We start from the raw sequence: 14,197 nt of genomic DNA on the forward strand, positions 1-14,197 counted from the left end.
AAGTACAGGCAACTCTTTTAAGGAGTTCTGTTATAAAGTAGAGCAAGAAATAGGGAAGAGAAGTGGAGTCAAAGAAAAATACAACTTTGTTTTTGTTTTTTGGCATGAAAGAAATGATCGCTAGCAGAAATGATTTGGTAGACCCCCAAACCAATGATGTAGGAGTATGAGTAGAGAACTGCTGAAGAGATGCCTTAAGTGGGCATGAGAGAATAGAAATTAGTGTAACTAAATACATATAGTACTTTTATGCTGAAAACCACAACACACTGATAAAGGAAATCCAAGATCTAAGTAGACACATACTATACTCATGGATCGGAAGACAACATGGTAAAGATTTCCATTCTCCCCACATTGATATGCGAGTTTAATAAAATTCTTATCAAAATTTCAGCAAGATTTTTGGTAGATATAAACAAGGTTATTCTAAAATTTACATGAGGCAACTAAAAGAGCTAAAATAATTGTAGAAAAGATTAATAAAGAAGGAAGAAGCAATCTACTTGATTTCAAGACCAATTATATAGCTACAGTAATCAAGACTGTATAGTATTGGCTGAGAGATACAGACAGATCAAACAAACAAAAAACAGAACCCAGAAATAAAAACATACAATATGCTCAATTGGTTTTTGACAATAATGTAAAAGCAATTCAATGGAGGAAAAATAAGCTTTTCAACAAATTATGTTGGAGCAGTTGAACACCTTAGAGGCAAATAAATAAACAAAACATATCGCCCTAATTCTGACACTTTACACACACACAAATCCTCAAAATTGACCTTGAACTTAAATGTTACGTGGAAAACAAGAAACTGTTTAAAAAAAAAAAAAAAAAAAAAAAAAAGGCAGGGGGAGAATCTTTGGAATTTTGGCAAAGAAATATGACTTGACACAAAAAACACAATCCATAAATATAAACTGGACTTCATGAAAATTTAAACTTATGATCTGAGAAGAACCTTGTTATGAGGATGAAAAGACAAGCTACAGACTTGGAGAAAATATCTGCAAACCACAACAAAGAACAGTGTCTGGGATAAAAATAAAACAAAACAAACTCTCAAAACTCAACAGTAAAACCAGCACACAACCTATCCTTAACTGCCACTCCTGAAAATAGCCTGGCTTCAGGGTAAAATATTCTCTGGCCTACTGTCCTATCATGCCACTCCTGGTCATCCCACTTCCTCACACCCAGTTCTTTCTAACCTTGTTTACTCCTCCCAATGAAGGAAAAAACTCTTTCTGCTCAATACTTGAGACATATAAATAACTATGATCAGAGCATTCTTCCATTGCAAAAGCTTCCCCTCTTCCTTTTGCCATAGTTCTTTACTCCCTTGCAATAATCATTTCAAATTAAATCTCTCCTTACTTAGGAAAAAAACTCAACAAATAAAATAATCAATTGAAAAATTATCTCCCATAATCCCTATGCTGAAGATCTAACTCCCAGTACCTCCAAATGTGACTGTATCTGCAGCTTGGCCCTTTGAAGAGGGGGTTAAGTTAAAAAGAGGCCATCAAGATGGAACGTGGGAGTGGTGTCCTTAAAGGAAGAGAAAATCTGGACACAGAAGGAAAAACCATGTGAGAACACAGCAATAGGGAGGCCATCTGTAAGCCAAAGAGTGGAACCTCAAAAGAAACCAAACTTGGCAATACTTTGATCTCGGTTGGACTCCTAGCCTCCAGAACTATAAGAAAAAAATGTCCATATTTAAGCCACCCAGTCTGTGGTACTTTATTTTGGCAGCCCTAGCAAACTAAAACAGACACAAAGAGACATTTCACCCAAGAGGATATACAGATGGCAAATAAGCACATGAAATAATAGCATCATTAGCCATTAGAAAATGCAAATTAATACCACACTGAGTTATCATCACATACTCGTTAAAGCAGGTCAAATTAAAAAGTGACAACACCAAAGGTTGGTGAGGATACAGAGAAATCAGATCACTCATATCACTCCTGGTTGGAATGTAAAATGTACAGCCACTCTGGAAAACAGCTTGAAAATTTCTTAAAAACATTAACATGTAACTACATGTGACCCAATAATTGCATTCTTGGCTATTTATGCCAGGGAAATAAATATTTATGTTTACACAAAGACTTGTATACAAATGGTTAAAACAGCTTTATTTATAATAACCAAAACTAGAAACAACCCAGATGTCCTTCAATTAATAAATGGTTAAATAAACTGTGATACATTGATATACTACACAGTAATAAAAAGGAATGAACTACTGATACACGCTACAACCTGGATGAATATCCAGAGAATTTTGCAGAATGAAATAAGCCAACCCCATTAGATTACACACGACATGATTCCATTTAAATAACACTCTTAAAATTATAAAATTTAGATTACTATGTTATACAAGGGAAACATGATTATAGTGGGTATACAATGGCAATATATGAAGTTTGATCTTGTAAAATGTTCATATCTTTAATTTGATATTAATCTCCTGGTTGTGATATTATACTATAATTAATGTTGCCAAGTGTTACCATTGGGGGAACCTGGGTAAAGGGTACTCAGAATCTCTCTGAATTTTTTCTTACAATTACATGTGAATCTAAAATTATCTCAAAATAAAAAGTTCAAAGAAAAATTATCAACTTACACATTTAAAATTCATGTAATTTATAATAAATAAAATGCCTTAATAAAAAATAGCTATGAAATAAAATTTTTTTAAAAGTTTCACCTGAGAACATTTTTGCATTTATCTTCAGACAGAACAGGAGGGAGAGAAGAAGGGAGAGAGAAACATCGATGTGAGAGGGATACATCGACTGGTTGCCACCCACACAACCCCAACCAGGGCCAGGAGCAAACCGCAACCGAGGTGCGTGCCCTTAGCAGAAACTGAACTTTGGTCTCTCTGGTCTGCCGGCCAACGCTATAACCACTGAGCAAATCCAGCCAGGGCAAAAAAACTATTTTTAAAGACATACAAATTACTAAAAAACTGTCCAGACTAGTGCTAAACAATAGAACTTTCTGTAATTATGAACATATTCTATATCTAAAACAGTAGTCTCTAGCCACAAATGGCTAATAAACACCTAAAATATTATCAATATGATTGAAAACCTGAATTTTTTACTTTATTTATTTTAATTAATTTAAATTTAAATAGCCATATGTCATTGGTGGCTATTTTCTGGAAAAGGCAATATTTATAGTGTTTATTAAACATTATAAAAACTGGGAAATATCATTATATGCTAAGATGGAACTATGTCCAAAGTACATTCAGAAAAATTGCAAATTTTATAACATATTGCATGATACCATTCATATAACAAAAACAAGGAAATAAGTGTATATAAGCATGTATATAAAATATACATTTATATGTGCTTTTACATTTTACTACATACCCTTCTGTACTATTTACATTTTAAACAATCATGTGTCACTTTTCTATAAAGCCAAAAACCTATGATGGAATTTAAATTTCTGAAACTGTAAAAATTCATATACTATTCAACAATATAGAATAAATCAAATGTTACAATAACATTCAGAAAATTTAAGTTTTCATTTGGTCTGCTATGTTACAGTGCTAGATTCTAGTTTGTCAACCCTCCCCCCCAGCCCCCAAAATGTGGCCTTTTCTTTGGATTCAGTACATTCAAATTATTCGCAGGGGGAAAAAAGGAGACAAATAAGGAAAAAAGCTTAAATGATGGTTACTTCTGAAATCAAGTTAATTAACTTCTTAAATAATTGGAAGATCCTGGATATTTACATTGGGTGTTCAATTAGAAAGCAAAATTTCTTTAAAAATTAATGTCTAGTTTTTCATTACAGTTATAGAATTATAAATGGAGATTAATACATATTTATAATTACAGTGAAGGGAGATAAAATCTCCAAGGCACTCCTATAATCTTGAACTGCAGAAAGAAAGAAAAGATTATAAAACAAATAATAGCTAACTCTGTATGCCAAGTACTGTTCTAAACTTTATTTAGAGACAAGATTCCATAGAAGCAAAGATGCTATTGATTGTAAGATGCACCATTATTGTATGTACCATAGAGAAAGAAAACACTGCCAACTGAACTATATACAATGCTTTCTTATCACACAGAAGTTTTATTTATATTAACTGAAAGATCTCTTGTAAACTTATTTAAACAGGTTTTTATCACATATCACTCTTTAGATATAGTAAAAGGAGATGTATAAGCAAAGTAAGCTGGTTATTATATTGCTAAAACATCACTACTTCCACTTGGCCAAAAGCAAGAGACACCATTTTCAGAGATATTAAAATATATACATGTGAAAGTCTACAAAATATGGTTTATTAACTCTTTTAACTTCATAAGAAAAGAGGTAGGTGCTATTATTATCCCCATTTTCCAGATAAAACCGACACACCAAAAGGTTAATTTATTAGCTCAAAATCAAACCACCTCCCCCACTATCAATGTCCTTCACCAGAGTGGTACATTTGTCAAAGTTGATGAATTGTGGCAGGTAAATGGGAATTCTCTATACTTTCTGCTAAATTTTGATATGAACCTAAAACTACTCTAAAATATAGCCTTTAAAAAAGTGTTTTTTAATTTAAAAAAAAAATGTTTAAAGCAAATGAGGACATTTGCAACCACAGCTAGCCAGTGCCTGGCAAATAATATTCAGTCAACTCTATAACCATTAGCATCACTATCACACTGTGCTGTGCTAGAAAAAAGAGGCAACTGGATTTAAGCTGTTTAAACCTGGATTCAAATTCAGTTTTGCCACTTATCAGCAACTTATCCTCTCTATGCCTCAATATCCTCATCTATAAAACAGATACTACAAAGATGTAAGAATTAGATGAATGAACATATACGCAAAACTGTTTAGGATAGTGCCTAGCTCAGAGTTATAATTTGATAAGTGTTAGTTACCAATTACTATTATTATCTATCAGATTGTGGAGATAACACGAGAAGCGCACAGTACAATGCCTCATACATTAAATGTCAAATTAGCTTCCTTCCTCCTCCTATAAAAAAATGTTTTCCTACATTTCAAGTTTGTATCAAAAAGTGAGGGGCCAGCTCAAGTGTGGGAGTGTATATCAGAGTCAACTCTGGAACTTTTTCAAAATATACATACCACAACCCCACATACTAAATTTTAGAAACTGTGAGCATGGAAGCATGTGAATTCTAACAACATTCTAAGATTCTTAAACACACACACACACACACACACACACACACACGTACTTTACCCAACCCATCTCCCACACAAATCTAGTTTGCATGAAGTTAGAGCACACCAGCAATTCATGGGATTTAATGCACTGAAATACCACATATTTTAATATAAATTTCCTGGGAGTTTCCAGGTATTGTCTAGATCAGGAACTGGCAAATACAGCCCAGTTCAAACCTGGCCCACCACCTGATTTTATACGTAAAGTTTTATTGGAACACAGCACACCCATTCATTTCCCTATTGTCTATGGCTACTTTTATGCAACCACCACAGAGTTGAGTAGCTGTTACAGAGACTGTATGGCCCACAAACTTGAAAATATTTACTAACCGGCCTAGCGGGTATGTCTCCGTGGACTGAGCATCGTCCCATAGACTGAAAGGTCCCGGTTAGATTCCTGGTCAGGGCACATGCCCAAATTGCAAACTCAATCCCCAGTAGGGGCATGCAGGAGTTGGCCAATTGATGTTTTTCTCTCTCCCCATTCCTTTCTCTCTAAAAAAGTCAATTAAAATATATTTAATTTAAAAAAAGAAATAAAATATTTACTATCCCACCTTTACAGAAAGAGTTTTCTAACCCCTGGTCTAGATTATTCATATAGAATGCTATTCAGTAGCCCAACCAGAATATTTAGTGTTAAGAGTAAGTTCAATGTAATTAAAACAATTCTTTATACTAAGAGTATAGAGGACAGAAACAGTTTTCCTGCTAGCATTTCTTTTTAAAAGAAATTGTTCCTTCCCCAACTCCAACCAAGAGATCTTTGCCAATTACAGTGACCTATCCCATGGTCATAGAGATGGATGGGCACATGACCTAAATCAGGATAATCCCATGCTACTTTCCAATGTGGAATAAAGGAAGATATGCAGACCCTCTCTAATGGTTAGTTGAGATTTGAGATGTATGACAGGAAAACAAGTGCTGTACACAGAAGAAGCTGCTCTACACTAGGAGAAAATGAAGCTGAAAGGCAGAGATGAGGAGAGCTACAAAATAGAGTCTTGGTGATACTTTCAGCTCAGAGCTTAATTGCACCTCTGCAATCCTAAATTTGGATTATATGAGCCAGTGAATTCCTTTTTTTTTTTTTTTGCCCAAATTAGTTTTAAAAGGGTTAGTGACATTTGCAACCTGAAGATTCTAACACAAGCAACTTTGGTCTTCACTTCACAGAAGGGTTTATTTCATTTATTTTTTTCATGAGAATAAAGATAGTTTTGGTCATCCCTCATTAAGTCCTACATAAATTAACAAATGTTCATAATCAGAAAGTTATTTTTAAAAACTGAACAAGGGTATATTACAGTAACATCTCAATCAGTAGTTACTAGTTTTCACTTTTTTTTTAGTATAAAACTGATAAAAAATACAAGCTACCTAACATACACACACACAAAAAAACCTTCAGGTTCATTTAGCCCTATTGTCTCCATTTCCTCAACAATATTCATTGACAACAAAAGAGATGAGCCCAAGACACTATAATATTCTGATTTCTCAAAGAAAGAGTCTTTCATATTTAGCATGTATTATCCCTAGAAAATGAAGTAATTCATTTTACAAATTTTCAATGTTTGAAACAAAACCTAACAATACTGCTTGACCTCCTACAACTCAGGAAATTAAGTTCTTCACAATATCTCCTTTACAGAAGACTGAAGTTCCACTACACTTTCAAATTAGCTGCCTGTAGCTGTATTTTAAGTTGTTTTTAATAGAAGATATTGTCTGATAATTGGATAATCGTTACATTGGGTGAAAATTTTACCTGCATATTTTATAAATATAATATTGCCCTGAATCAAGTTTTCAAACTCAAAAGTTTAAAATAGTTGATATTTTATTCTTGAATTACCCATCTCTAATACGATCTAATAATAAAATAATAATAGAATTAGATGATGCTTTGAAAGAATTGGATATAACCTTGATACTAAAATAATACCTTTTTGGATTATGTAACTGTTGAGGCTTCTATTGAAAACACACTACATCAAGACCCCTTCACTGGCTAACTAACCCTAACGATCCGTATTAACATACCCTTCAGATACTCTCTGGAAGAAAGGAGGTCCACACACATTTTTAATTTTTTCAAAAATCTGTGCTTGTGTACACACACATATACACACACTCACCTTCATCTATCCTGAGGGGTCTGTAGGACTACAGTTAATCTTCTGTGACTTTGCAATACTCTATTTTGTATTCCTCATTATTTTGTGGCCTAGCAAAGCACCAAGACCATACTTAGATGCTCAATAATTACTTATCAAATCATAGCACACATCTTTAAGAAAATAATGCAAAAAGGCTTATGATAAAGAGTCCTCTGCCCATCCTCTCCTCAATCCCCAATCAATTTTAATTATCTTACCTGCTTAGGCATTTGCCTCCATATCTAATAAATGCAATACTACTATTGTTTGAGATATACTAACTTCTTACCACAACATTAACAGCTACTATTTGTAGTGTCACTAAATGCCAGACACAAAACTTGTATACATTATCCCATTTAATCTTAATAACCACTTCATGAGGTGGGTGCTATATCTACATTTTAGTCTGGAAAACTGAGACACAGTTCAGTAATTTGCCCAGGATGATAGCTAGTAAGTGGCAAAACCAGGATCTGAACTCAAGCAGCCAAACATCAACACTCACACTTTTAATCTATCTGCTCTTATAAATCTACCCACTCCACAGCCCACTCTTAACAAAGTGGGCTGTGGGATAATTCTCTCAAATTACATAAAAATAGTGAGCAAAATAAAACAAAGAAATCAACACAGTAAAATGGTATTTCCTGTAACTAAACATAATTTTTTGGTTCTATAGGTCAGTAATTTTCAACTTTGGCTTTGCCACAATCCAAGAAAATTAGTTGCATTTTCATTTTATATATATTGACTCAATGGTTACTATGCTTAAAGTATAATATTTATAAATCTAAGTTATAATTGTATGACCTATGACATTTTTGAATAAAAAAAGGCATGAGATCCTAAAGATTGCCAGAAAGATAAGTTTTAAAGGGAAAGAGTATACCAGTAACCTAAAAGGAGAAAAACAATTTTCATAGTAATTTTATATCTGTTTTCTGAAAGCAAATGAGTTAATTTATGTATGTGTACATATGTATATCTCTAACTATACAATAAGGCAAAAAAAAATAGTAATGGAAAAAAGCAAAATCACTTTTATTGAAGAAAAGTTTCAAATAATAGATTTTATAAAATCTGTGAAGACAAAGAGATTAGTAGTACTTCAGTTTAATATTTTAAACATACACAAAAAGAGACATGAATATGAACAAAATTAATGTGAAACAAAAAAATGTAACCATTAAAAATGAGAAACTAGAGACAAGGCAATTAGAGAAATTTTGAAATTGGGGGAGAAATGAATTGAGCAAGAGATGAAAGCTCTAGATAATGTAGGCAATCCATTTTAAAGCTCTGAGTCAGATCTTGCTGAAACAGAGAATCCCTGTATAATACTCTGGCAGAAGAGAGTATTGTGGCCTCATTCTAGGAAAGAGCTGGGTTGACTTACTAAGGATGTACTAATAGGTGAAATGGAAGACTTGTAGCAAGTCAGATGAACCTGGACCAACATATGGTCTCTATCTCTCTGCTCAAGTCTTTTTTCTAACCATTCTAGATGACAGGAATTTGACATTGCTTATGGACTACACTACTCAATTCGGCACGTATTTGGAATCTGGTGTTTCATACGCATATATCTTCCCAACAAAATCATTAACTTCTGAAAAGCAGAAGCTACCCTATTTGTTTTATTTTATTTTATCCTCACCCGAGGACACTTTTTCATTCTTTGTTCAGATAGAGCAGGAGGGAGAGAGAGAGAGAGAGAAACATCGATGTGAAAGGGACACATCGAGTGGCTGCCACCCGCACGACCAACCAGGGCCGGGGACAAACTGCAACCGAGGTACGTGCCCTTAGCGGGAACCGAACCCGGGTCTCTCCGGACCGCAGGCCGACGCTCTAACCGCTGAGCCAAACCGGCCAGGGCTGCCCTATTTGTTTTATTTTCACCCATATAACCTAGCACAGAACTAAGCATCTAGTAAACATATGATCAAGCCTATTAATATTGAAAACTCACAACATACAATCAGAACACCAGATCAGAATTTGAGGAAATGAGAGATCATCTAGTCCAGACTCTTCATTTTAAAAGCAGAAAAAATAAGAGTAGTTACATGTCCACTAACCTAAAGTCAGAGCTGGGATTAGTTCATTTTTTTCCCAAAGCCTCTAATTTCCTCAAAGCCTCCAATTTCCTCCATTATGATAAAATGAATAATCACCTATTTCATCAAAACAAAGTTAATAGCACCAGTATTTACTATATGTCAAGACCTTTAGTAGGTTAGATTTGATTGGCAGCCTATATGCCTAGGTCTCTGCTGACTGCTCTATACACATTATTCTATTTTATACTCATAATGACTCTAAGAGGTAGATACTATGAACCCAATTTTTAAAATGCAGAAAATGTAATTTGACCATGATGATAGTAAGTGGCAGAACCTAGATTCTCAGTTTGTAACCAAAACCTTGGCTTTAAATCAGTATCCTGTACTGCCTCTCAGTGAACTTACCACAAAAATCCCAGTCTCAAGAGTCCAATACAGTGCCTGACACAAACAAGATAAACGAACATTTGAATGACTGACTAAACAAGTGGATTATTTAATTTAAAAAGTTCTCTCACAGCAAATACCTCTAAAAAGGGCTCATTGTTCATCTAATTACATAATACCCTAAGAAAGGTTTTAACAGTGAGCAGTTTGCATACTAACAGATCTAAGGAATGGTTAATTTTTTAACCTACAAACAGCTCATCTATTCAACAAATATTTAGTGAGAAATTATTTTTGTAACACAGTGTTAAAATAGAAGATGAACAGTAATATAAAACTTGTTCCTGCAAAGACCTATTCCACTAAGTTAAAATACACACAAACTTCTAAACCATTCACCAAAACCAAATTAAATGTTTAATACTCCCTCCTATTTCTGGTACAGGAAAAGAGGTAACAACTGAGTACCTACAATGTGCCCGTTTTTGAACCTCAACATACAGGCTCACCTAATCCTTTACAGCCAAGTAAACTAGATAGGCAACATCTCCACTTTTTGATGAACTGAGGCTTTAAGTGATTAAGAATTTGTCTCAGATCACTTAGCTAATTACTATAAATCCAGAATTGGAACCCAAATCTACCTAAAGGGGCTAAAAGTATTATTGTTTCATTTGCTCACCAAGACAGAGAATGAATTTCTTTCCAAGGGAGACCGAAAACACTGCTTATTTTACAATAAAAAAGACATTATATCATTAATACAGTAGCTTATTAGTAATTATTATTTCATCCCATTAATATAAATAATGAAGCTAGAACTCAGTGAAGTAGCTTGTCCGAGAACGCACTGCAAGAAAGCAGAACTATACCAAGTCTGCACCAGGTGTGGATGCAACACTAACCACAGAAAAACTGCAGAAAGACCTCAGCCCTGTAGTTAAAAGCTTAAGACCCAAAGCATCTAAACTAATTAGGCCCTGAGTGTTGGGTGAAAAGGAATAGTAGATATCATTTATACAAACTTTCACTTTTTTTCAATTTTTATTAATTTATTTTTGTTACAGATGTTTCTCCTCTTTCCCCCATAGACACTCTCCTTCCCATCCCGCACCCCCACCCCCCTGCACTGTTGTCTATGTCCATTGGTTACAATTACATACATATAAGTTCTTTGGTTTATCTCATCCATCCTCACCCCCCACCCCCGCCCTCCTTCTCTGAGGTCTGTCAGTCTGAACTGTACTCCTTTCTATGTCTCTGGGTCTATTTTATTCATCAGCTTATTTTGTTCATTATATTCCACAAATAAGTGAGATCATGTGGTATTTGCCTTTCTCTGATTGGCTTATTTCGCTTAGCATAATGCTCTCCAGGTCCCTCCATGTCGTCTCAAAGGATAAGAGATCTTTCTTACAGCAGCATAGTACTTCATTGTGTGTATGTACCACAGCTTTTTTATCCACACATCTACTGATGTACACCTGGGCTGTTTCCAGATCTTAGCAATTGTAAATAGTGCTGCTATGAACATAGGGGTACATATAGTCTTTTTGATTGGTGTTTCAAACTTTCACTTTCAACGATGAGGAAGTAAACGTTCTAGTAATATTCTATTAAATGCCAACCTGAAGATTGGTCTCTAAACTTCAAGCCTACAGGTCATTCCATTATATCAAGCAATCTCTGGACTTGTTACCAGTTATAATTATTCTTGAAGTACCAAACAATGTAGTATTTCACAAAGCAAAGGTTTATGAAGAAGGAACAGTATGTTAAAATACACATATAATCAACATTTAAGTATCTGAAATAGTTTCACAGGAATAAATGAGTAGAAATATTCCTTGGCAACATTTTCAATGCATCATCTTAAATCTACTTTGTCTATACTTCTTGACATATTTTCAGGGCCTTGAGTGTGAACTAAAAGAGAGATATCTCCAATCCCAGTTCTGAAAATAGTACGTACCACTTTGGTTTAAAAAAAAGAACCCAACAAAACGTTTAGTTTTACTGTCCAGTCCTATTTATCAGAAATGCAGAGTAGCCTTTTCTATTGAGACTGACCCAGGTATATTCCTAAGGAACTGTCTCCCATCTCTTTTCAATTAATCAAAGTAAAGAATAAGACCGTAGCTGAATATTCTTATAGTACATGGATAAGTGCTTGTCTTTACTGACGTTTTACTAAATAATATAAGCATGCTACAAATAAAAATCCAGAAATAAAGAGAACCAACGTGGCCAGGTACAGACTTCTATGTTTGTTCACCTTACTACAACACAAAGATTATCTTCATCCTTTAGTCTCATAAAAACTACAGGGGTTCTTCAGGAAGCTTTGCCGCTGCCCATCCACACATCGCTATAGATCATTAAAAACAAGAATGCATCAAGAACTGCTTCCAGGCCTGAACTAGCACTGGTTCAGCTATACACTAAGAGGTAAGCAAGTACAGAATGTGCCTGATCCTGGAGCGGGGGCACTGTTTACTTACATGGGAAGAGATTCATGTTGTGATGGGTAACGTGTTGCACTGTCCTCCCCTGGCTCCAAAACAAACAAAAACAAAAACGGTACTTTGACAAGCTAATGTGAGAGTGGGTCTGTTTCCAAAAGTTTTGACCTCCCTTTTTCCTCGCTTAAGGACAAACGCTGAAATAGGACATCCGACACAAGATGCCTGAGGTGCTGCTTAAGGAATAACGTGGAAGGGCATTTCTTTACCCAAGAAACTGTGTTCTTACCCTGTCCTCCCCCACAGTGAGCTACATGGGAGGAATTGACAGCGTCATTCACCAGGGGGAAGGAAAAGAAGAAATCAGAACCAGATGCGCTTCCTCCTCCCCCAGAGAAGCTTGGGGCACGACGAGGGGCTTCAGGCGCGGTTCCAAGCCAGCACCAGGCCCCCGCCGGCTTGCACCCGCGAGCAGCGCGGCCCCAGGGCACAACCGTCACCATCTCCACCTCGGTCCTCCCGGCACAGCCAGCCTGCGTCCCAGAGCCCGCCCCGGCCGGCCCGCCCCGCTATCTCCTCCCCCGTTATCCGCTCGCAGCTGCGCTCGGGCCTGGATTTGCCTCCCCGCCCTCCCAAACTTCGGCACGTTCCACTCTCCCACACACGTAGGCCACCGCCCTCCGCGAGTCCGGGGGAGAAATGTCCGGAGGCCTTAGGGCGAGGGATGCGCTCGGCGCGGCTCCTCACCTCTGGGTGGAGAAGAGGCACGCAGCCCGCTTCGGTATCGTACTCATCCGGGCCGTCCGCCATCTTGGTGTTAAATCCCTCCTCCCGCTGCATGCCGGGAGAAAGCGTTTCACCCTCGCGGGGCTCGGGTGAGGCGGAGGGCGTGCGGGAGGGCGAGCGCGAGCCCGGCCGGAGGCGACGCCAACGCCGCCCTCTCCTTCCCCTGCCCCCCGGACGCCCCCTCTACCCCCTCCCTCTCGGAGGGCGCGGGTCCCTGCGCGCGTGCGCGCGAGCGCGCGAGCCGGGCCGGCCCCGAGCGAGAGCGCGCTCTGCTGCACTGCGCCGGGCTGGCGGAGGGAGGCTCTGGGCGTGGGCTCCGCTCCTCGGGGGCGGGCCGCGGGCCCCCGGCAGATGTGCGCCTCTGGTCGCCGCGCGTAGGCACCCGGACAGCGACCGAGTCAGTAACGTGGGAAAGCCGGCTGCGGCGCGGGAGCGCGCGCACGGACCCGGGAGCCGCGGAGCCTGGTCGGGGCCCCAGGCAGCCTCGGTGGGCCATGCCCACAAGCCCCCGGTCCCGCCCCGCGACCCCTTCTCAGACACCCGGGGCGGGACCATCACCCGCCGCCAAGGTTTGGGGACCTCGCTTGAATCCAGACGTGCATCGCTGTGAAGACAAAAGACGCACCCTGTTCCTCCACACTCAATAAAAGTAGCCCTGAAATGTATGCCCCCACTTTGGCGGGGGGGGGGGGGGCGCCCGTGAAAACATCAATAATGCTTGGGGCTTCCTCCTAGAGAAGCCTTTTAAGATTGATCCCAACCCGTCCTCCTCGGTCTTGAGTGAACAGTAACCACTTAAAAACTGTACGTCCTCAAGGCCCCCACACACCCTTCTGTTACATTTTAGTGTAACCCAGAAAGGCCGGACTGAAGTGTTTAGTTCGCTGGACAGGGAACCAGATGAAATGGTTAAAGCCACTTTTAAACGGATATTAGGGCCGTATGGGGTGGGGATTTCTTCCTGGAAATGTAGTGATGGGACAATTATAGAAAGCATTCATTTTTGGTTTTAGCTATTAAAAAGTGTAAATCTAAACTGCCCAGAGGAAGATTTAGCAGAGATCATGAGATA

The 14,197-nt window shown here is 37.9% G+C and overlaps 1 protein-coding gene across 3 annotated transcripts in view; it reads right to left on the reverse strand.

Annotated features, from left to right (window-relative positions):
- Nucleotides 1-13,781, reverse strand: part of ZDHHC17 (zinc finger DHHC-type palmitoyltransferase 17) — a 101,557-nt gene extending 87,776 nt beyond the window's left edge. The window contains exon 1 of one of the 3 annotated variants that reach the window (XM_036250797.1): nt 13,087-13,224. In XM_036250797.1, coding sequence (XP_036106690.1) covers nt 13,087-13,179 — 93 coding nt within the window. In that variant the 5' untranslated portion in view covers nt 13,180-13,224. Of the gene's footprint in view, nt 1-9,895; nt 9,915-13,086 lie in introns of those variants that run through there. The other 2 variants (XM_036250796.1, XM_036250799.1) reach the window with 2 other exon arrangements.
- Between the last annotated feature and the right edge of the window lie 416 nt (nt 13,782-14,197).

This window comes from Molossus molossus, unplaced genomic scaffold, assembly GCF_014108415.1.
Source record: "Molossus molossus isolate mMolMol1 unplaced genomic scaffold, mMolMol1.p scaffold_m16_p_10, whole genome shotgun sequence".
In the NCBI taxonomy this organism is placed as follows: Eukaryota; Metazoa; Chordata; class Mammalia; order Chiroptera; family Molossidae; genus Molossus; species Molossus molossus.